The sequence below is a fragment of the Alternaria infectoria genome (assembly GCF_024043175.1).
Source record: "Alternaria infectoria strain BMP 0036 chromosome Unknown scaffold_2, whole genome shotgun sequence".
In the NCBI taxonomy this organism is placed as follows: Eukaryota; Fungi; Ascomycota; class Dothideomycetes; order Pleosporales; family Pleosporaceae; genus Alternaria; species Alternaria infectoria.
In genome coordinates, this window is record NW_026250691.1 from 596,895 (window position 1) to 618,600 (window position 21,706).

The following is a 21,706-nucleotide window of genomic DNA, read 5'->3' on the forward strand; positions in this document are numbered from 1 at the left end:
AACGAGAGCGGAGGAGGCGACTATCTTGACGCTCCTAAATAGGCACGGGCGAAGCGACAACACACGACACGACAGTGCGGAGGTCGAGAGGGAAGGGTCAAGTCGTCTGGGCAGTCATGGGTGGGTCGCTGCCCATCGTCGCATCCCGCCAAGGTCCTTCCCTGCAACTCAGCTCGCCGCCCGTCCAAACACGACGTCCTCGTCCGCCTCAGTGCTCTCCCACACGACGATCCCTCTGTTCCTCCTCCACCGCGCTTACACTGCAGGGTCAACGCTTTGCCATGTTTGCTGTCGGCGTCACGGCCGCCCTCACCCCCGACCTGCACCCTACCACGGCGTCATGTGCTCTAGCACCGTCCACGCCTAAGTCTTCTTCCCCCGCCTTCGTCATATGACACAGCCGCGTCCAAGTCGCGTCGTGTACAGTAAGTCCCATGTTGCCATGGCTGCAGGTTGTACGACCGTTGTGGAAGCCGCGACCCCGCGCCTATGCCTGCCATGATCGAGTTGGTGCTCCTTCACCGTCACTGACCGTCTTGACTCTGCCTGCTCACTTGCGTGTTTGAACACAAGGACCCCTCATCCGGGGTTTACAACAAAAGCAACTTCGCAATGACATGGGCCGCGTCAGTCAGGAACCTGCCGTCTGCGTCTACGTCTGCATCTAGATCTCTCGGTACATGTTCGAATTGTTGCATCCATGGTACACCCATCTGGAGATCTAAAGATCGACAGGGCCGTTGTCTTGGGCTTTTCACATCGCCCCCTCTATTAACTATTCGATCTGTGAGGTCGTTGAAGAAGGAATCATGGGGCTTGGATATCTGATAGTCTACCTTTGCTGTACCTCGTGCTGTACACTCATATCAAACTACGCAGCGTAATCAACATCTGCTACCGTCTGGAGCATGTTACACTAAGCCAGTCCGTGAACGAATGTATTGACCAAAGTAACCAACCAGCTCGCATGCGTTCAGAAGTGGTAATGTTGCACGAAACGTCTTGGTGGTAGGTTGACCTGGCTGCGAACATCAAGCTGTGCCCAATGAACACGTCGGGAGAGAAACCACGTACTCTACCGAATAAAGTGCCCCAGCTTGGCGCTACATGCCCGGACTACAGCTTCCTCGAGTCTGCGATACTGAAATAGTCGTCTGAGGAGCAGAGAGAGTAAATAGACACGTCCACGCCCGGCGTGCATGCCCGAGGCGTCGCGGTCTAAAGATACATTGTGACGTTGGTGTGGCTTCGTCCATGCGCTCGTGGATGCAAGGGTCCGTTTCCTACGGTACGATCACAAGCATCTCCAGGCATGCCACCTTCACTCCACCTCACCACCCGTCCCCCCGTCTCGCGTCCGAGAGCCACCCCCGCCCTGTCTGTCGTCTTTTCGATGCGCAAAATATAGCCTCGTCGTTGTCCTGCACCGCAGCAGGCTCCCTCACCGCCCAACATGTCCACCGCTCGCTATGCGCCCTCGGCCGCCCATCCCATGGCCCAGCAGGCCGCATACCGCGCTCCCGCGCCCATCGCCGTCTCCAATGCTCCCCCGGGCACCTTTGCGCCCGGCACCAAGGTCCAGGTCGGCAACCACCGTGTCACCATCGAGAAGTACCTCTCCGAGGGGGGTTTCGCGCACGTCTACCTCGTCCGCGTGCCCAAGTCCGATAATGGAACCCCCGAGACTGCCGTCTTGAAGCGGGTAGCTTGTGCGGACAAAGATGCACTGGCGAACATGAGGACCGAGGTCGAGACCATGAAGAAGCTCAAAGGCCACAGCAAGATCGTCACCTACATGGACTCGCATGCTTCACAGCTGAAGACAGGAGGCTATGAAGTCTTCCTACTCATGGAATTTTGCTCAGGAGGCGGCTTGATCGACTTCATGAACACCAGGCTTCAGCATAGATTGACGGAGCCTGAGATTCTGCACATCTTCTCAGACGTCGTCGAGGGCGTTGCTACCATGCACTACCTCAAGCCGCCGCTCCTCCACCGCGATCTCAAGGTCGAAAACGTCCTGATTACCACCGTGGGAGGCAACAAGATATACAAACTCTGCGATTTCGGATCTACCGCACCCCCAAGACCCGCCGCCACAACTGCCGCCGAAGGGAGGTTGATCGAGGACGATGTGCAACGGCACACTACACTACAGTATCGCAGTCCGGAAATGATCGACGTATACCGCAAGCAGCCAATAGACGAGAAGAGCGACATTTGGGCGCTGGGTGTGCTTTTGTACAAGCTATGCTACTATACTACACCCTTCGAAGAGGTCGGGCAAATGGCTATTCTGAACGCTACGTTCAAGTACCCAGCCTACCCCCAGTTTTCTGACAGGATAAAGAAGCTTATAGGTATGCGCAGCAAGACTAGGCCATGGACGAATGCTGATTAGGAACAGGCTCGATGCTGCGAGAGAACCCACAACACAGACCCAACATCTACCAGGTGGTCGCCGAAGTCTGTTCGATGCGACACCGTCCCATTCCTATCAAAGACGTATGTTTGACATATTGGCTTCACGGCCCCATGCTAAGACCAGCCAGATCTACTCTGGCAGAACACAGTCAGAAGCCCGTCGGAACCAGGAACTTCCCCCTACCGAGCCTCAGGTCTCTTCGCCGCCTCTTGTCGTGGGTCTGCAAAGAGTGGCACCTACAGTGCAGGTACAGCAAGTACCAGACATTACACCGATGAGAAGAGGCAGGCCCACAGGTCCAGCCCAGCCCCCTCCAGCGGCAGCAAGACCAAGTCCGTCGCCTATGAGAGGGACAACATCCGACCCATTCGCTGCACTAGACTCGCAGGACGTCCAGGTCAGACGAGCTGCGGCTGATGAGCTGGCCTCGCGCTTCCCATCTCTGGACGAATTTTCTTTGCTGCATGATCGAGGCCAGAAGTTTGAGTTTGGTGAAGCGCCAACGACTTCCGACCCGGCACTTACCAAGCGGGTGACAGATGCGCTTGCAGATGAGGCTTTTGCGTCACCGCCGCTCTCCAAGGTCGACTCAACACCCGGGGTAAAGCCCTCGACCGCAGTGTCCTCCACAGGTGTGTCCAGGACCACCTCTCTAAGAAAACCGCAGCCCTACGAAGCCAAAGACAGTCCACGCAATGACAACGCAAGCATACAGTCGCCTATCCCACAGCGGGTCGGCATGGTCTCTACTGGCGTACAGACATCCCCACGAGCATCTCCCGTTCCAGCCCAGCAGAAACTCCCCGATGTCAACAACCGGCCCATCTGGAAGGTACCTCTGTCGTCGCACCACAACCGTGCTTTGAGTCAACAGGCGTCAGAACCTCGCCCGAGGAGTCCCTTGAGCAGTCCGTCATTGAGGCCCGAATTCGCTTTGCCTGCACGGCCCTCTTTTGAGTCGAGATCCAAATCTCAACTCAGCATCCCTCAATCCCCGGCTTCATCTAGACCCTCCTTAGAAAGCCAGCGTCCCTCCAACATGGACCTAGGCTCCGCCATTGATCGGTCGAGATCTGCAAACTCAAATGCACGCCCGGCTAGCATGCATGTAGAGTCGAACCTTGACTATCTACGTGATCGAGAAATGACACCTGGTCGTAACTTTGACGCACCATCACTACAACGCCGCGTCACTGCAAACGCAATCGATGACTCTGAACCTGAAGAGAAGAACGTCAGGTCAAGCGTTGATTTCCTCCGCTCCATCGAACAGGATGAGCACGGTCACAAACACCGCCGTAGTAGCTCCCGAAGTAGCCAACAAGGCAAACACGGAAAACGCGGTAGCATCACGAACATCGTCAAGGGAAGATTTGGTGATGCCTTCCGTCGCTTTGAGTCCACGAAGACGCCTGAGCACGAACGCGATCAGCCGCCCATGACGCCAACCGACCAGCTCATCGATTCCAAGGGCGGTTTGACTCCCATTGCCGGCTCCGAAGCTACTGGTGGTTTGAGTGACGACGGCCGCAGCCAGATCGACGAAACGCAGGATCTATCACCAGAAGTTCGAAGAGAACTTGAGAAGAGACAGTTGGCTGAAGAAGAGCGCCGTGTTGAAGCTGCAGCAGCAGAGTATAAGCAACGCGTCGCTTCGCAAGGGCAAGGAAAATCTAAAGGCGGCCCATCCAAAGCTTCGTCCATCCAAAACCGCGTCAAGAACCTGCTCGATGAAAGCAGCAAGCCAGCAGCCTCCAACCGCACAGCTGAGGGATACGGCAAGTACACCGATACCGGAAAGCCACTGCCCATGCGGCCCCAAGACCAAAGCGGAGCAAGGCAGCCACCTGCCATTGCTCGTAAGCCCATAAGCGTCTCTTCACAACAACCTCAAGATCTCTCGTACGCGAAGCCGTCTTCGATTCGACCAAACATGCCTCCACCAACACCCTCCGCCTCCGCACCGCCCACAATCAACGTGCGCAACCCCTCGGGTCCCCCTCCCCGGGCTCCTAAGCCCAAGAATCTGCAGACCGGCGGCTCAGTAGCCTCCGGCCAAGGATCACCCGTGAAAATAACCCCAGGCACCAAAGAGAAGCCACTCCCGCCCATCGCCCGCGACGGCGGCGACGACTTCGACGTCGACACCTTCAGCAAGCGGTACCCCAGTCTGAGCGGCTTGGAAATGGTAGAGACGGAGATTCCCCGCCGTACCGTCCGCGACGTCTAAGCAGCGTCTGTTTGAGTTTGCTTAGTGTGTGGAGATTCAGATCTATGTATCTCCTGTACCTTTTTTTTTTTGAAGCGTTTGCATAGCATGTGGCAAGGGATCAGCATTGTCAGACAGATCGCAATATACATGTAGAGTGAGGGAGTGTTGGCAAGAATATAGAATTATCATTGGGATGTAACGGATTTTGAATTGTGATGTTTCCTCATCCCTGTTTGATATGTTGAGATGACATCTCAAGTGACATAAGGCGCGATGTTAGGAGAGCCCGTTCGTGATGGAGGTTTTACGAGGTCAGAGTCAGAGCCAATTCGAGAAAGATATCTGAGGTGTCTATAGATGATTGGGTTATTCTGCCAAGAACAAGGTGACAAAAATGGTATGAGAAAGTGGTGAGGGGTGTTTGGCAGTCTCATACTTTTAGATGTAGCTGCACACGAAGAAGTTGTTTAAAAGATGGTCTCGATATAGTCTCACACCGGTCAAGATGTGAAACCCATTCTCTGCATGATCATCCCGCTTCAAACCATCTCGCATCGACGGCAACACGTTCACGTAGCATTTCGGCAAGCTCATGCAGGTTTCACGTTCATTCAATCCTTTCTCATTTGGTATCATGACCTGATGACCTGTCTAAATCCATGCAACCCATCACATCGTGAACCCTATATCCGCCCTTCCATCCCTCCCAGACTCCGTGTCATGCCGACGTGCGACCGAATCGATGCAGCGGAAGGTGGATTGTGCGAGACAAGTCGTGTGTTGATGGGCATCGTGCTCGCGGGTGAGGCACGTTTACTGCTCGGTCTGGAAGTAGTTGAGGAGGATGCTGCGCTCCTGGGACTCCTCACCCCAGTCCTTGACGACGACGCAAGAGCAGTTGACAACCTTGCGGGGGTTACCCTCACGGTCGATCTGGCCTGTTGAAGTTATTAGCAAGTGTTCCATCTTGACAGTGGGTGGTGTCGCGCGCGAAGATTTTCAATCTTCAGCACTCCACCACGGGATTAAACGTACAGAGACCGGCCCACTCGCCGAGCTGCTTGCCATCGGGAACCTTGATGAGGGGAATCTTGTGCTCGGAGCACAGGGCAACGACGAGCTTCTTGTATGCCTCCTCCTCGCAGGCCTCGTTGAGAACGCACATGTGCGCCTCACGACGGTCGAGGGCCTTGGAGGCCTCGCGCAGACCACGGGCAAGTCCGTCGTGGATGAGGGAGAGCTTGAGGACACCCTTGAGAGCCTCAAGGACGCTCATCTGGCCCTTGCCACCGGATGCATCGGCAGAGACCTCGACCTCGGCGGCCGCGCTGACTTGGGATTTGGTATCGTCTTCTCCGTCCGACTGTTGGCGACGTCAGTGATGTTCTGGGAGTGTAAAGCGCGGGGTTGCGTTGCTGAGCGCTGTGCCATTCTCGTTGCGCCACGGGCAGCTTGGATCGCGGCTGGGACAAAATTCCACATACCATGATTGATGATTTCTATCTGTCGACTTTCCTCGAAGAGAGTTGGTTGTGGTGATAAGGAAGTTCGAAGTTCTGCGGCGGCTCGAATTTCGCACTCTGTGGAGACGCTAGCCTGAAGAGATGCTAGCGCACGGACAAGCTAACCAGCACTTCCAGCAGCACCAGAAGATGGTGAAAGTCATGTTGCTTCCTGTCTACAAAGGAGTGATTCTCGAAATTAGGTACATTACAGAAGGTGCACTCACTTCACTTAGGCACAGTGAAGGCTAATGAGCAAATCGCCTTTGTAGGCGTTCAACTTACCACAAAGCGTTCCCTCATCCACATCAGAAGCGAGGCTACGTCACTCTCCTGCCGAGATGATAATTCACGAAAAGAAGTTGAGCACAGTTTCGAACAATTGATATCATTGTATGTCTGTACATTCTACTACCACGACACAGTTCCATCGCTGCTGCTTGGACCTGCCGTAGCCATGTCTCCTCCAAACATTTCTCATCCTCCTACTGAGGCCATTGCTAGCCATGGACATGTATGTCCCATCTCTGTATACGATAAACTAAGGAAATACGGGCGGTCGGCCGATCGGATATGCTCATGGATGTAAAAGTATCCCAAGTCAGATAAATGAATACAAACGCCAGACGCACAGACTGTACGGAGGGTTTAGAAAGATAGCAAGTGGTAACACGAGAATGATCGCTGAACGCTATCAGCCCAGGCGTGTAACGAGTTGAATGTAGAGAGGAATGTAGCCACCAAGCCAAAGACTGTGCTCCAGTAACGCCGTACAATGAAGGAAACCTGTCTTTGAACGCAGTTGGTGTAAGTAAGGAATGAAATGGGTATATAAAGCAATGAAAGCTACATGACGATGCAGCAGCAGCCCTTCTTCTCCTTGAGCTCCTCCTTCGGCTCCGGCAGGCGAGTCACCTCAGGCTTTGGCTCGGCCGGGGCGATAGGAGGAGCCAGCTTTGGCGAAGGAGCACGCTCGGCACCTTGAGGTATTTTCGGTGTCAGGCTGTAGCCGCCTTCGTTGACCGGGGATTTGGCGGTGTTTGTGTCAACCTTCTCAAGCGATGCGGGTGAGTCCGGCTTTGTCGGGCTGGGAAGTGGCCAGGTCTCAGCCTCTCGGGCTTTCTCGATGGCGATGGGGTCAAGGTTGGCGAGCTGTGAGAGTCGCTTATCCCCCATGTCGTCGTCGTTCAACAACCGGAAGTCTTTGTCATACATGGAACCAACCCTCCCTTGGTTCTCCCATTGTTCTTGCTGCATCCGCTTGGCATGGGTTGGGATAATCTGCTGGTCTGGAGGCAGACGCGGATCGGGCTTATACATGGACGCTATCCATGGAGCCTCACCTTCTGGTCGGTGGCTAGTGGTAGGCCTAGTATTGGTAGACCCGCCACTGGTACGGGGACGGTTTGGAGGCGAGTTGTTGGAGGTTACCCGGGACCGAGGCTGTGTCTTCTGGGCACTGGCTTTGCGTGCTCCAGTAGCGTTCGTTTTGCCAGGCGTCTTGGCTTTCATAGGTGACTTCTGGGGCGATTTAGGCGGACTCCAGCTGCCAGTAGAGGTATTGCGCCTGTGGCTGCCATATGGAGGCGTCGTCTGCCGACCGTCGTCGACATCAACGAGCAATGCTTGGCTGCCTACACTGCCGCTCCGTACGCGTGCACCCATGGTAGCGATCGCGTCGCCGTTCCAGTTTCCACTGTTGCCTCTAGACCTTGGCAGCGGCGCATCACGTTCTGCCATTGAAGCAGGCACAGGTATACCGCTCGTCTTGGGCAGAGGAATGCGAGACGTACTAGGCCTCACAGTGTGGTTTGTTCGCTGAGAAGATGGCTGGAACTCGGTTGTGCCGTCGGCCCCCGGGCTCCAAGCATGATATTCCTCCGTCGCATCCTCATCTTCAGCTGGTATCGTGGATATGCGTTTGCGGGGCTCGGTTCGCTCTTCGCCGTTCTGCGTGTGGTCCGTGGATGCAGAGTTTGTCCGGTCTCGCGCACGTCGCGTGGCGCTTTGCGAGCGACTGTTCGACCTGCTCGACCGTCCCACCCTGAAGCCTGCCTCCTCTAGTTCCCGAGTCTCAATCTCCTTAAGCTTGTCTCGGTGTATCCAGTGGTTTGCGTCATACTCGGGCTCTGTTGCACCGGGCTTGGTCGTCTTCTTCTTGGGCTTTCCCTTGACGGAAACGGGGCCCTTTTTGTTGTTGGTGGTGTGGCTCTTGTAGTACTCCAACACACTGTCCTGGTCGATGTTGCTGGCAATCATGTCTCCACTTTTCTTCTTATGCAGTTCGTTCATGCGGTCAGGGACCAACTGTGAGCGGTTCTGGTCCTGTGAGTCCCACGTGGGCGAGCGTACGGGTTTAACGAATCCGTTGGCTTGCGAAGTGAGGGGCTGTCGGGAACCGTGGGCGGGAGCACCGTATTCAGACATGTAGGGCTCCTGGTCGTATGACTGTCTCTGCACAACGGTCAGCACGCTACTACTCGCACATTGACATCACTGTAGGCAGGCCTTGAAATTGCACTGTGAGTGGGCGAACTTGGCGGTCAGATGCGCCACGGGGAGGGCCGCAGTAGTGCACCTAGTGTCCCAGCGGAGTCGTGCCGGACCCAGATGACGCAGCTTTACAGAGACTAAACTTGGTACGTACCGAATCGTTCACAGGCACGGCAAAGTCCCACGATCCTCCTGCGCCGTGGGAACTACTGGGGGGCGTGAGTTGCTGGAGTGAAGCTGGCGTATGGCGGGATGACGCGAAAGTAGCCATGGACGGGGCGGCGAGGTGGCTGGGGACCAACCGATGACGTGCCGGAGACTATGAGGCGGTCGAGAACAGCGGCGTAGGCGTACGAGACAGTCGACGTCGGGTGACGACGCAACCAGAAGTGTCGAGGGCGGAGAAGGGGCGATGCCGGGCAGAGACCGCGGCCGCTGGCAGACTGCGGTGTACAAGTAGCCTCACGGTAGCAAGGTCCCTATTATAACGCTGTAGCTATAAAAACAATGCCATGGGCGAGAAGGAGGCAAGACGTCGGTGTGGGGACGCTGGTCGGAAGTTGTGAGGGGTGGTTTGCATGCGCGTGCAAGCAACTTCCCTGTCTGGTGAGGGTGTGGTGCTGGCGCGTGCGATCAGAAGGGAAGTGAAGGAGAATTACAACGAGAGACAAGCAAATATTAGCGATCGGAAACGCCGCCGCGCACGATGAGTCCAGCCACGGCAGTGACAATGATTCGTGAGAGAGTCGCGACGGGATGCAGGAGCCCTTGAGAAGAGGATTTGGGAGCGTTGCTCGCCTTGCTGGGGAAGATGGTGATTCGCCCTTGGCTGCAGCCCGCTCGGGCCTCGTCTAATCTGCGCCGCGGCCAAAGAGGAATGGCTACATCATGGGTCCAACTCCTTAAACGCAGATGGCCTTGCTACACGCGCATGCAAAAAGCACTGAGTACCTGCATGTAGTTCGCGATTCTAGACATGCAGAGTCTTTTTGCTGTTTGACGACGTCTCCATCGCCGACTCCCAAACACCTACAGCAGACACCACGCGCCGGGTAAACACTCGCAGGCACCCATGAACCCAGTTTGATTGATTCCCTGTTATGCACACAGCCTGAACAGTGCACAACTGTCTTGACAAGCTTCCGTCTCCCTGCGCCTTTCCCGTTCCTGACAAGATAGCCTCCGGCAACGGCCCACAGTCCGCCGTCATGGAGATCGGGCGTGGTCCAGAGGCGGTCAGCGGTTTAGAATTCGATCTAACGGCTAGCCCGAGGTATTCATCGAATGTCCAAACCTTCGCACGAGAAGATTGTGGTGTAAGTTGGAGATCCCGGTTTGCGGGAAGAGGCTTGATCGATGCGACCCACTGTCAATACCCAACTGCCGGGTTGACGGCAGGAGCAAGGCTGATGAGCAGCTCAGATCTCATAAATGCGCCTGCTATGAACTTGTCCATCACCAGCCGAACGTCTCGTCGTACCAAAACACGTCGTGTCCCTTCTTAACCCAAATCTCAACGCTTCTCTTGAGATCGTCCGTCAGCCTCTTCGGCCCGCAGCAGATTACCGCCGTTTTCATACCCTTGCTAAACACCTCATCGACAACGTTACTTAGATCCGGCCTTCCGCTTCTGACAAGCATCCCCTTTCGCGGCTTCTCCATCTGCTCCTCCATGCTCAGCAGCTGCTCGTTCTCTTGCATCTCAATCCCCTCCCCGTCCTCGTCGTCGTCAATAGCGAACACGCCAGCCGCGCTCGCGTCGACTTGCAGGTTGGGTCCCGAAGGTCGTGTAACGTAGACCTCGACAATCTGCGGCCCTTGCAATAAACCACCCTCGTTCGCATCGGCCGCTGCGTCATCTTCGTGCTCGTCATTGGGTGCGGAACTTGCAGGGAATGCCCACTGCGTTTCAGCCAGCTTCTGAACCGCCCAAATGCACCGGATCTGGGTACCTGCAGGTGTGGGGTCGTGCAAGTCGATGATGCTGCGATAGATGGGCATGATGAACGTTGCACCAACCCCGCCAGCTACCAAAAGTATTTTGTCAAAGTCTGATAAATCAGGTAGTCGGTTGGAGGCTCCGTATGGTCCTTCGAGGGAGAAAGGCAGGATGGGAATGTCACCACCAGCTGTAGGTAGCATGGGCACATTGCTTCCCCCCTGTGACAAAGAGCGCGCCAGTTCTCCCAGATACTTGGTGTTGCCGTTGAGCGTTCTTGCAATGAGAAGTAGTTCCTTGTCTTTTGACGGGAGGGAAGCAACCGTGAAGGGGTTCGTCTTATTCGTCATAAGCCATTGGTCGTACCACGTAGGAGCTTTCCCCCTGATATGCGGTCTGCTGAGGTACACATGCTGGCCAGGCTTCCAAGTAAGCGCGGCGCTTTCTGCCGGCAGCGGGATGCGGACCTGGACGAGATTGGTGCCTGGCAGAAGTCTGAGAGTACCTTGGTACATCTTCAGACATACAGCTCGGGAAATGACATGTAATGCCTCTACCGCAAGAATCTCATACACGTAGATGCGGATATGAGATACGTGCAGATACAGGGGCACGACGATGAAATTTGCAATAGCGATATGAGAGATGTAGAACACTCGATAGTTCTTGCGGCGTATGAATCCGAGGGCAGTCGTGGAGATGGTGGTGAAGAGGATGATGCTCACAAGGCCCCAAATGACGTCCCAGTCCTTAATGCGCTTTGCTAGAAACCCTGATAGAACAAAGAAGTTCAAATACAGGGCCGTATGCATTAGGAAAAGCAGGAATGTGATGCGTCCCAGGATCTGATGCGAGGCCTTGATTTGCTCGTGGGAAAGCCGTGTCAGCCATTGCACAGGACTCCATGGTGCTCGCACTGCCAGTAAGTAGTGAATTGGTAGCTGCGACGCGCCAACTTGTCCGAAACGCTTGGTGAGATGGAGGTAGTCTACATATTGTCAGTAGTAGACGCGAACGTCGGAGATCTTCAGTCCATACCGTTCCCGGTGTGAGCAATGCAAAGATACAGCAACCACACTGTCCAGACGCTGGCTCCGATCCATTCTCCTCTTGTGCCCCAGTTCCAGCCCCGAATGACATCCTTTCGCATCCACCAGCTCATCCTGCTACATCCGGTCTGTATGCTTCGCAGCCATCCGAGCCTGTCCTTTGGCCGTTTGGTGAATGACGGTGATTTGGGCTGATCAATCTTCAACCCGGTTTTCATCACCCACGAAAAGGCGAAGCCAATCTGAAAGAGCGCAAATATGACCAGGACGGACCATTGTGCGACGAATCCATACCATTCCAGATATTCCCGGCGTTGATGTTTCTGCTCGTCGTTCAGGCTTTCAAAGTAGTACCCAAGTGCCCAGTATTGATCTGTCTTGACCTCATGGTGGCCTTTATGACGCCGAAAGAGGTCCATTTCAAAGCCCCTTCTCGACTATCAATGCTGCGTATCGCGGATAAGAATAACCCTTGCAGTAGCTAAGCTTCACAGCGTACAAGTCCTCATCAAGAGGATCGAAAAGGTTTGCCTGCAGCGCAGATTATAGAACGAATGCGTAGCGACCGAAGGAAACAAGGCCAAGTGTTGGACGGTGATGTTGAGGAGTTGTGTTGTATACGTGTGCTTGTAACGGTGCAAGACTTGGATTCGGACTTTGCTGATGCAGGGCTGACGGCGCCAGTGATGCCAGCCAATCGAAACGTGCTCAAAGCACGAGCTGAACACGTTCCTTCTGCCGTCGCTCGTTTCTTGGACAAGCCGGTGAACACAGTCTTGTAGAATGAGAGTCGAGCATCGACGAGAATGGGCGTAATCAGAGATGCGCGTTCCTGGGTCCTCAGCCAGTAGCGGTGCAGCAACCCCACCAAGCATCCCGCCTGCAACCCTGCATGTGCATGCAGTGCATGTGGTACGTATCTGCAGTTGAAGCTGCATCTATATAGACACACAACTGGTAGACGCATATAACACCATGACCAACCTTCCTTCCAAGACTCCGATCTGGCTCGACTGCGTGTGTATCCGTTCGCGCTTTCCTTGTCTGTAGTGCTGACCAAGGAAGGATACTGGGCATGATGTGAGTCTCCGATAAGCTCTCCCCCACACGCTGCTCATCACCACCTCAGGATGCCTACGCCCTCCTTCTCTGCGCACACGACCCGAAAGTCGAGCTGCTTGGTGTGAGCACCGTCCACGGCAATGCTGCGCTCGACCAAACGACGTACAACACCAGGGCAATCCTCGAGGCAATCGGAAGACGCGACGTGAAGGTCTACTCGGGCGCTGCGAAGCCAATCATACGCGATGCTGTACACGCCGCTGACATTCATGGCATGTAAGACCTCATCCAGTCCCCATGGGTATGCGCTGACACGAACAGGCGAGTCCGGCCTAGACGGCGTGACGCTGCTTCCCAAGCCCGTCGAACCAGCAGCTACCGATGTCGACCACCTCGAAGCCATGTACCGAGCGCTCATCGCTACCCCCCAGAATACCGCCTGGTTGGTCTCTACGGGCACCTTGACCAACATTGGTCTGCTATTCCAGAAGTACACAGATCTAGCGGCTCATCTCAAAGGCCTCAGTATAATGGGAGGTGCAGTCGGTGGCGGCTTCACGGATGCGCCAATGGGTACAGTTCAAGGAGAAGGTGAACGATTTGGAAATTGGACGCCTTATGCTGAGTTCAACGTATGCTGCCATCTACGTGCATGGTGTGGTTCGACAAGGCTAACAACTCGCACAGATCTACGTAAAGACATCGATCCTTCGCATGCTTGGAAAAGGCTGACAGCAACAGTGTGACCCCGAAGCATCTCACTTCATCTTCTCGCATCCCGTTCTCAAATCCAAGACGACACTTATCCCTCTCGACCTGACGCATCAAGTCCTCGGTACGAAGAAAGTCCGCCAAACACAGCTATATGGAGAAGAGATATGGGATCAGTCAGTCTCGAAGAGTGACTACACACCCTCAGCTATGCGGGCCTTGTTCACCCAGATCATGTCCTTCTTCGCTGGCACGTACGCCGAAGTGTTCTCCATAACCGAAGGACCGCCGTTACACGATCCTCTTGCTGTAGCGGCAGCCTACAATCCTAGCATATTCGACGACAAAGGTGGCGAACGCTTCCAAGTGGATATAGTCACGGAAGGCCTTCACTCGACAGACAAGTCAAAAGTTGGTGAACTTGGTAGAACAAAGGTCACCAAGCTACCGACCGGGCAAGGTGGCTGTCGTATACCTAGAGGCGTTAATCTCGATGACTTCTGGGGCAGCATCGAAAGTGCACTCAAACGTGCAGATGCCGTCAGCCCCATGCCAAAGATTTCTGAGAAAGAATTAGAGGAGGCCGGTGTTTTCAATGGAGTTGGAAAACTACAACGATGAGCGCCTAAGCGCACCGCCGCGTAAGATTATGGTAGTACAGGGAAAGTATAGAACGAGACAATATGAACATTCAACTCCAGACACTGCGGGAGTTCGCAGGATAATTCAGCCGTAACCAACGGACTTCCATTTAGCCTGATCTCAACATTCCGCGTACCTTGCAGCGCCGAGCTTGCTAATCGAAGACCACACCTTTTTACGACGGCCTGTACTGATATGACTCCACCAATTGGCGTCGACTGGTTCTTCCCCAGATGCGCACAGGCCGTGTCAGGATCCAACCCAATGGCATGCCAAGCTCGTAATGAACACCATGAAATCCCGCGGTTAATCGCATCATGATCCAGACAGCCAGGTCGCCTTTCGCAGTGTTAATACTCTTATGTTCGTGAAAGCCACATCATATCGCAGTACAAAATTAACTTCCGACGTTACGTCGAGTTCTGCAGAAGAAGTCTGGCTACAACAGCGCCAGTAGAAATCTTCAATGGGTATGATGGTATACGAGCAGTGAAGATACCAAGCCCGGGTCTTGACAGACCGTCTCGGAATCGGACCGCATGCTGAGCTGTATAGAGCAATATGGCAATCTCGAATGCGGGGAATACCCGAAGAAGATGTGATGTGCACTTCACTTCCGTATAACATATACTACGCCTCCCACCTGTAGGCTCACTATCACCGCGAAGATGAAGTCCTCCGTTTTCCAGCTGCTCCTTCCGCTTGTGCTCGCCTCTCCAACACCGGCCCCCATATATGCACACCCCAAACAGGGTTCCCATCCCAAACCTGCTCCAGGTCTCGGCGATCTCGCAAAGAAAGCTGGACTAAAGTACTTTGGCACCGCCATCGACAACGTCGTCCTCGATAATGACGAGTACACTTCGATAGCCTTCAACCGCTCCGAATTCAACCAAGTTACCCCGTCCAACGGCCAAAAATGGATACACACAGAGCCCCAACGCAACGTCTTCAACTGGACGCTCGGCGACGAGATCGTTGACCCGAGCAAATATGCTCACCAAATGCGGCGTTGCCATACCTTCCTCTGGCACCAGCAACTCCCCGACTGGGTGAACAACGGCAACTGGACCAAAACTAGCCTCCTCTCCGTCCTAGAAACACACATAAAAACGGTCGCAGACTACTACTGGGACGACTGCTACGCCTGGGACGTTGTAAACGAAGCATTCGAGGACGACGGCACGCTGCGCAAGTCCATCTGGCTCGATGTCATTGGCCCAGAGTACATTGAACATACGTTCCGCTTTGCCAGAAAGTACACGAGTCCAGGCACGAAACTATACTACAACGACTACGGAATTGAGAGGGTGAACAACAAGAGTCTGGCTGTTGCACGCATGATAAGCGAGTATCAACGGGCTGATGTGCCCATTGATGGTGTAGGACTACAGGCACATTTCACCGTGGGCAGAGCGCCAACTTATGACGATGTTCGGGCTTCGCAGCAGCTGTTCTCCGCGTTGGGCTTAGAGACTGCGTTGACGGAGTTGGATGTTCGGATCGGGCTGCCTGATAATGCGAACAAGACGGCTGCGCAGGCGGCTATCTATGCTGACTCTGTGCGTGCGTGTGTTGATGAGGAGAGCTGTGTAGGAGTTACCGTTTGGGACTTTTGGGATCCGGTCAGCTGGGTGCCGGAGTCGTTCCCGGGTAATGGGAATGCTTGCTTGTGGGATGAGAATTTGGAGAGGAAACCGGCGTATTATGCTATTGCTGATATGCTGAGGGAGGCGGCGGCGAAAAGGTGATGAGCTGGGAGACATCGGGCCTAGAGTTTGAGAAAGTGTGCATTGTGGACTCATTATTACAGCAGTGTTCTGTCTTGCGGAATATTGCGGTTTTCAAGCTACATGCCGCATCCTTACATGTCTTTAACAAGTAGAATTTTGCCTGGGCGCTGCAAGGAATGCGCAGCATGCCACGTGGATTCTCAACAAATATACCTCTATCAACCCTTGCGTATCAGTAGCAAATTCCATGTTTGTGTAGCTTGAGCTGATGCGAAACAGATGAGCCTTGAAATATGGTAAAAGCTAGGAAAAAGCCATGTATTTTTATTGAGTTTTGATTGCATGTGGATGTTATCTGCATTGGTTTGGCGATCTGTAAGACAGCGTTAAGACAATCTGGAAGTCTAGTCTCAACGCGATCATCGATGAACTGCTGATAACAAAGATAGTTGTGGAGGAGGAAGTACCTGTTGGGGCTTGGCGACTGCGAATCAAGAATTCCGCTCTGCCGTACTCTTGGTGTTCGTGCGGGACGAGAACGCGGATGCATCGGCAGACAGGCACAGTGCCTGATGGGAGCTAAGACCTGTCTCCTATCTTCCAAGGCCCTCCGCTGATCTTGGATGACGGCGCAGAGGCGTGGCGTCCGTCATGGTGCAGATAGGAGACACGTGTGGCGGTGCTGTGGCTTGCTGGTTCGTCAATTGCGACGCGCATTCTGACTGCGCAGGCAAGGTGTTACAGGTAACTGATTGCATGCATCATACTTGATGTGTGTACACGCGTCTCCTGCTTGGTAGATGCAAGATGTTACAGAGAGATCGGAACTAAGTCCTTCGAGGCGGTGATGTGTATGTGGTTAGATGCGCTGGTTCATTAGAAACGAAGAAGGCCCGGTCTCGACGTATCACCGAGAGTACTGAGATGCATGAACAACCCAGCTTTCCTTGTTCGGATTCAATCAAGTAAAAGTTACGTCGAAGAACGTAGACGTATGCAGTTCCTGTTTCGTTCCAGATGCACCTCGTGAATTCGATGCAGCAACGTCTCATGCAAGATCTGCCGAACTTAGAATTGGTATGCTAAGACATGATACAAGCCATGCAGGCGTTCGCAGTTCGCGCGATGGCTGTCATGCCCCTGAAGTACGGAGATCGAAATCCGGCTATGTTTGGAAAGAAGAAATATATGAGCCGCTAATAGAACGTAAAATACCGCAAGGCTGCTCTGGTCAGCCTCCTGGGACCGGTGCGACTTACTACGAGCGAACTACGCACGCGGTAGGTGTGATTGCTCCGCAAGGCCATACCTCCTGCCTCGTAAGCGTGCATAGCCTCAATGTGATAATCGCTCAATTCTTGGCCTACTTGCTGGGCACTTGGCGAAGAGCCAAGAGTGGAAACGTGGATGCGTGGACATCCCGCCCAAAGCTGGCGACCGTTTGAGACATGGAAACCCGGAGCCATTCAGGGGACCTTTTCGAGGGCCTCAACGTGTTGGAAGTGTACTATATGCTCAGGGAATGTCAAGGGGAGGTGGTTGCGACAGAGTTCATCTACATACGGCCGGCGCGACTACAAGGTTGACAGGCTGGTATATTGACATTTGCGCCGAAGATCGAGATCATGTTGAATGATTCTACAGGCGTGTACATGATCTGGTGCGCCGTGAACATCTCGTTGAGATGAGGGGCATTTGGCAAGCATCGATGGCCCACTGCATAGAATGCGAGTGCGACAGGCCATTCGCCCGAGCCGGGAAGTCAGCAAGGCATCCGATGGGCAGTCGGGCGGCTCTGTAATCCAAGTAAATTCAAGGTATGTGGTATAGCCAGCCAACCAGCCACAGCTGTCGCCACCAGTGATGATGGGATGGCGTGACAGGAGCATGGGATCGCAGCGAGAACTGGAGTAGATTGGATGCCAATACTTCCCGCTGCTGCTCATAAGCCAAGGGCACCAAGAATTCCGCATTTTGATTGCTGTTTCGGTTGTGTCGCTTCTGTGTGAGGGGTCGAGCGTGCGGCAAGGCACCCAGCGGCGCGCGCAACAACGCCCATGGCCCTGCTTGTGCGTGGTGTCTCTGGATGCGCCGACCAGATACCCCGCGAAAACAGGGAGCGCGTACGTGAATCTGGGTCGCATGTGGTCATTTGCGAGTGACGGATGTCGGCGAAGCCATCGCGTTCGGCCAAGATGAGGGCCAAGGCGCCAGTGAGCACGAGAGTGGGGCGGCTGAGCAGGCAAGGCCGAATCACAGGACGTCTGCGCCCACCCTACACGGACCATGCCTGCCCTGGCCTAGCCCGGCAGTGCCTCGCTCATGGGCCGCGCCAGTTTCTCTTTCTCTGGGCGAATCTTCGCCCGCTCCGTTCCGCTGGTAAAAGCTGCCAACTGCCCCCGAGAACCTCTGGGCGCCCTCTCCTCTGACTTTGCTCCACGACCCCAGACTGCCCCTTCCTTACCGTAGCTTAACTTTGCGATAACTGTCATCGCTCTGCGCGGTTTTGACTCTCTCACCCACATTTCACCCTCACCATTGTTGGTAACTGCCAGCACCTTCGCCAAGACGATGAGCGAGGTTCAGAATACAGTGCCCGCAGCGGCCACGACTCCTCAACAGCAGCCCCAGGGCACCCCCATCCAGCAGAATGCTCCAACGCCCGCCTCAGTCTCTGCAGGCTCGGGCGACCAGCTTACCTGCCAGTGGCAGAACTGCGGCGACCGTCTTCCCTCTGCTGAGCAGCTCTATGTAAGTTCTTCGCCAAGTGTGCTTAGCGACGGCTGCATACCGCGCCGCGACGCGTAGAACACTGCCATTACTCGTCTTTGCAGCTCGCTGACTTGCGTGCAGGACCACGTCTGTGAGCGCCATGTTGGTCGCAAGAGCACCAACAACCTGAATTTGACCTGCCAGTGGGGTAACTGCCGCACCACCACGGTCAAGCGCGACCACATTACTTCCCACATTCGCGTGCACGTGCCGCTGAAGCCGCATAAGTGCGATTTCTGTGGTAAGGCGTTCAAGCGTCCTCAGGATCTGAAGAAGCACGTAAAGACGCACGCCGACGATTCCGTGCTACTCCGCTCCCCAGAGCCCAACCGAGGCGGTCCCCACGGCGCCCAAGGCTACCCGGGCCAAAACGGCAAGCGTAAGTACTCCTCACATGACTTGGTCGATCTCAACTTCGATCCATGTCTGCTACCCAACTTCGATCATCCTCTAACAGAACATGCAGTTGTCGCTGACTTGCAGGCGCTTGCTGCCACAGCGAGTGGATACCAATATCCTGATGGTGCCCTCGGCCCCAACGGAGGTTACGGCCAGCAACACCCAGGTGGTGCCCCAGCCGGATTCTACGGAGGCCCACCCCAGAACTCCGCCTATGGCCCTGTCTACTATGCTGTGAACCAATCGCAACAGCTCAACAACGACTACGAAATCAGGAAGCGCGCCGCGTATGATGCGCTCAACGAGTTCTTCGGAGACGCCAAGCGTCGCGCCATTGACCCAACCACCTACTATGATGTCGGCCAACGGCTCATGGGTCTCCAAGGTGTTCAGCTTCCCGTCCTTGGTGGCGGTGGAGGCGGCTACCAGGGCCAGGGCATGTCTGAGTATGGCCACGGCGGCTCAATGGTTGCTCAAGCACAGCACCCACCCATGCACCACCCCTACTCTCTGCCGCTTCCCAACCTTAGGACCAAGAGCGATCTCTTGAACATTGACCAGTTCTTGGAGCAACTGCAAAGCACCGTCTATGAGAACCCCAACCACGCTGCGGCTGCTGGTGTGGCCCACCCCGGACACTACGTTCCTACCGGCGTTGGCTACCGCTCCAGCAACTCGCCACCTGGCCTTTCGTCTAGCCACTCTCAGTCGTCTCACGCCACTGCCATCGGATCCACCAGCGCTGAGACCCCTGCTCTGACACCAGCATCCAGCGTGCTATCATACGGATCTCAGCACTCTCCCGGTGCGCAGCACTCTAACAACGGTGTTTCTCCCACATCAAGGAGTTCGATTGGTAGCATGTACCCTACTCTACCATCTGTCAGCGCGATGTCAGACATGTCAGCTGCTGCACCATCTTCTGGACTTGCACCAGCGTTTGATTCTGATGGCCGTCGCCGCTTCTCTGGTAACCTCCTCCAGAAAGCCGCTCCGGACCGATCAGAGCACGACTCCATGGATATGTCAAGCGACGGTGCATCGCCCAAGGATCGCCGGGATTCTGAGCAAAACAGTCTTCACCATGACGTTAACCAGTTGGCTATCCACTCGCCCAAGGTTGACCCTGCTCTTCGCTCACCAAGCATTGCGTCGTCAAACAACACAGAACAAGGCGACCAGTCTCAGCAATCCTGGGTTGAGAACATCCGAGTTATCGAGAGGCTCAGGGCGTACCTCAAAGACAGACTCGAGTCGCATGACTTCTCTGACGATGAGGAAGACGTCAAGCACGATCTCGAGCGCCGCATGAGCGACGACGATGCACACAACCTCTACCCCGTACTGCGCGCTGTACAAGAGGGCCGAGAGTAGTGTTTCTCTTCTTGGGCGGGTTCAAGATGCTTTATGGAGTTCAGAAGGGAATGATGGCGTCAAGGAGTTAACCAGGCTTGGTGGCATCATCAGGGACGATGGCCAATAACTGTTTCAATCGGTATAGCGATGTCTTGTTATGTTCTTTCACGGCTGCCGTTAGGGAATAGGCCCTCCGGTAGCATGTTCAGCTTTCCACTTGTTAGTAGCAGTGTGCGAATATCACGATTATTCAAAGTTTCAACTCGAGGATTACATGACATTTATGTGATTGACTGACATTTGAGCAGTCGTCGCGCAACTAATATGCAGACCATGAAGCATGTGTAGAAGATCATCATACCCAAGTCGTCTTTCAAGACGGTGGCATCTGCTTGGCAGCCCGCGTTATCAATTTGCCAAGCTTATGACCAATTCCGACCCCACACTGAATCTAGTAGATCGTCGTTTAGACAAGCCGTTCCCCACGTTCCTATCAATCCAGAACATTGGGCGCGGATTGATATGGGTTCGCATGACCCACTCGGAGCCGCGCACCACATGTGCATGTAGCAACGCCCAACCTCTCCATCCATCTTCCGGGTTTATCATCTCTCTGGTTTAACATTGATAGCTCCTGTGCACCTACGCTCAATACAGCAAACTCCAAATCGAGGCTATAAGCCAATACTGTGAGCATCCGATCACGATGGCGTACGGACGCGGCGGTGCAGGCAATTACTACGCGGCGCAGGAGCAAAGTAAGAAGGTTGCCGAAGTGAGTCTATAATGATCACGCATTCTTAATCCTCTATGTTCTTGGGTATGCTGACCGTCAACACAGGACGTCGAAGCCAACCGCTCTTCCACCACTGCCGCTGCGCAACCTTCACGCGACCCTCCACAAGTGCAACCCTCCAATGCGTCGCAAGACTACGCACACATGGGCCGTGGTGGTGCCGGCAATTGGTACCAGCCCACTGAACTTCAGAAAGAGGGCACCTTCACACAGGCTGCTGACGCAACTGCTATTCCCACATCATCGAAGCCACAGATTAGCAAGCCATGGCATCCAGAAGGCCAGGAACTTCCTGTTGCGAGGAGTGGAAGAGGTGGCGCTGGTAACTTTGTATGGAAAAGCGAGGAAGCAACCAGGGCACAGAGCCAAGATGAAGAGAAGAGAATTGAGGGGTTGAGGAACGAAGTGGAGAGAAGTGTTGAGGCTGGCTTGGCGAAACCGCCTGGCGCACTGCTTGGGAAGGAAACGCAGAAGGGCTGGTGAGCTATGGACTAGTATCCGGTAGAACATGCGCGAAGTCAGTGCAGGGTGATTTTGACATTAACATGGAAAACATTCCATCGCGAAACAACGAAGCTCTGTCTTGTGCGCTGTGCGCCAGTTGCGCCTCACTGC

General features: G+C 54.6%; 8 protein-coding genes across 8 annotated transcripts; 5 read left to right on the forward strand and 3 right to left on the reverse strand.

The window, feature by feature from the left end:
• Positions 1-1,453: 1,453 nt before the first annotated feature.
• J4E92_001635 (uncharacterized protein) lies at positions 1,454-4,655 on the forward strand (the record flags this gene model as incomplete). Its single annotated transcript, XM_051493046.1, has 3 exons — positions 1,454-2,360; positions 2,408-2,505; positions 2,553-4,655. The coding sequence occupies 3 exons, from the start codon at positions 1,454-1,456 to the stop codon at positions 4,653-4,655; spliced, it is 3,108 nt and encodes a 1,035-aa protein (XP_051356277.1).
• A 795-nt stretch (positions 4,656-5,450) lies between these two features.
• On the reverse strand, positions 5,451-6,124 carry RPS12 (40S ribosomal protein S12; the record flags this gene model as incomplete). Its single annotated transcript, XM_051493047.1, has 3 exons — positions 5,451-5,575; positions 5,673-6,000; positions 6,122-6,124. 3 exons carry the CDS (start codon positions 6,122-6,124, stop codon positions 5,451-5,453), a joined length of 456 nt encoding a protein of 151 aa, XP_051356278.1.
• An 861-nt stretch (positions 6,125-6,985) lies between these two features.
• On the reverse strand, positions 6,986-8,903 carry J4E92_001637 (uncharacterized protein; the record flags this gene model as incomplete). Its single annotated transcript, XM_051493048.1, has 2 exons — positions 6,986-8,593; positions 8,787-8,903. The coding sequence occupies 2 exons, from the start codon at positions 8,901-8,903 to the stop codon at positions 6,986-6,988; spliced, it is 1,725 nt and encodes a 574-aa protein (XP_051356279.1).
• Positions 8,904-10,087: 1,184 nt separating this feature from the next.
• Positions 10,088-12,039, reverse strand: J4E92_001638 (uncharacterized protein; the record flags this gene model as incomplete). The annotated part of the gene is made up of 2 exons (XM_051493049.1): positions 10,088-11,559; positions 11,610-12,039. 2 exons carry the CDS (start codon positions 12,037-12,039, stop codon positions 10,088-10,090), a joined length of 1,902 nt encoding a protein of 633 aa, XP_051356280.1.
• A 556-nt stretch (positions 12,040-12,595) lies between these two features.
• Positions 12,596-14,014, forward strand: J4E92_001639 (uncharacterized protein; the record flags this gene model as incomplete). The annotated part of the gene is made up of 4 exons (XM_051493050.1): positions 12,596-12,637; positions 12,750-12,954; positions 13,004-13,314; positions 13,424-14,014. The coding sequence occupies 4 exons, from the start codon at positions 12,596-12,598 to the stop codon at positions 14,012-14,014; spliced, it is 1,149 nt and encodes a 382-aa protein (XP_051356281.1).
• Positions 14,015-14,703: 689 nt separating this feature from the next.
• Positions 14,704-15,786, forward strand: J4E92_001640 (uncharacterized protein; the record flags this gene model as incomplete). The annotated part of the gene is made up of 1 exon (XM_051493051.1): positions 14,704-15,786. The coding sequence occupies one exon, from the start codon at positions 14,704-14,706 to the stop codon at positions 15,784-15,786; it is 1,083 nt and encodes a 360-aa protein (XP_051356282.1).
• Positions 15,787-18,339: 2,553 nt separating this feature from the next.
• On the forward strand, positions 18,340-20,313 carry J4E92_001641 (uncharacterized protein; the record flags this gene model as incomplete). The annotated part of the gene is made up of 3 exons (XM_051493052.1): positions 18,340-18,519; positions 18,622-18,919; positions 19,007-20,313. The coding sequence occupies 3 exons, from the start codon at positions 18,340-18,342 to the stop codon at positions 20,311-20,313; spliced, it is 1,785 nt and encodes a 594-aa protein (XP_051356283.1).
• A 688-nt stretch (positions 20,314-21,001) lies between these two features.
• On the forward strand, positions 21,002-21,574 carry J4E92_001642 (uncharacterized protein; the record flags this gene model as incomplete). The annotated part of the gene is made up of 2 exons (XM_051493053.1): positions 21,002-21,070; positions 21,137-21,574. 2 exons carry the CDS (start codon positions 21,002-21,004, stop codon positions 21,572-21,574), a joined length of 507 nt encoding a protein of 168 aa, XP_051356284.1.
• Between the last annotated feature and the right edge of the window lie 132 nt (positions 21,575-21,706).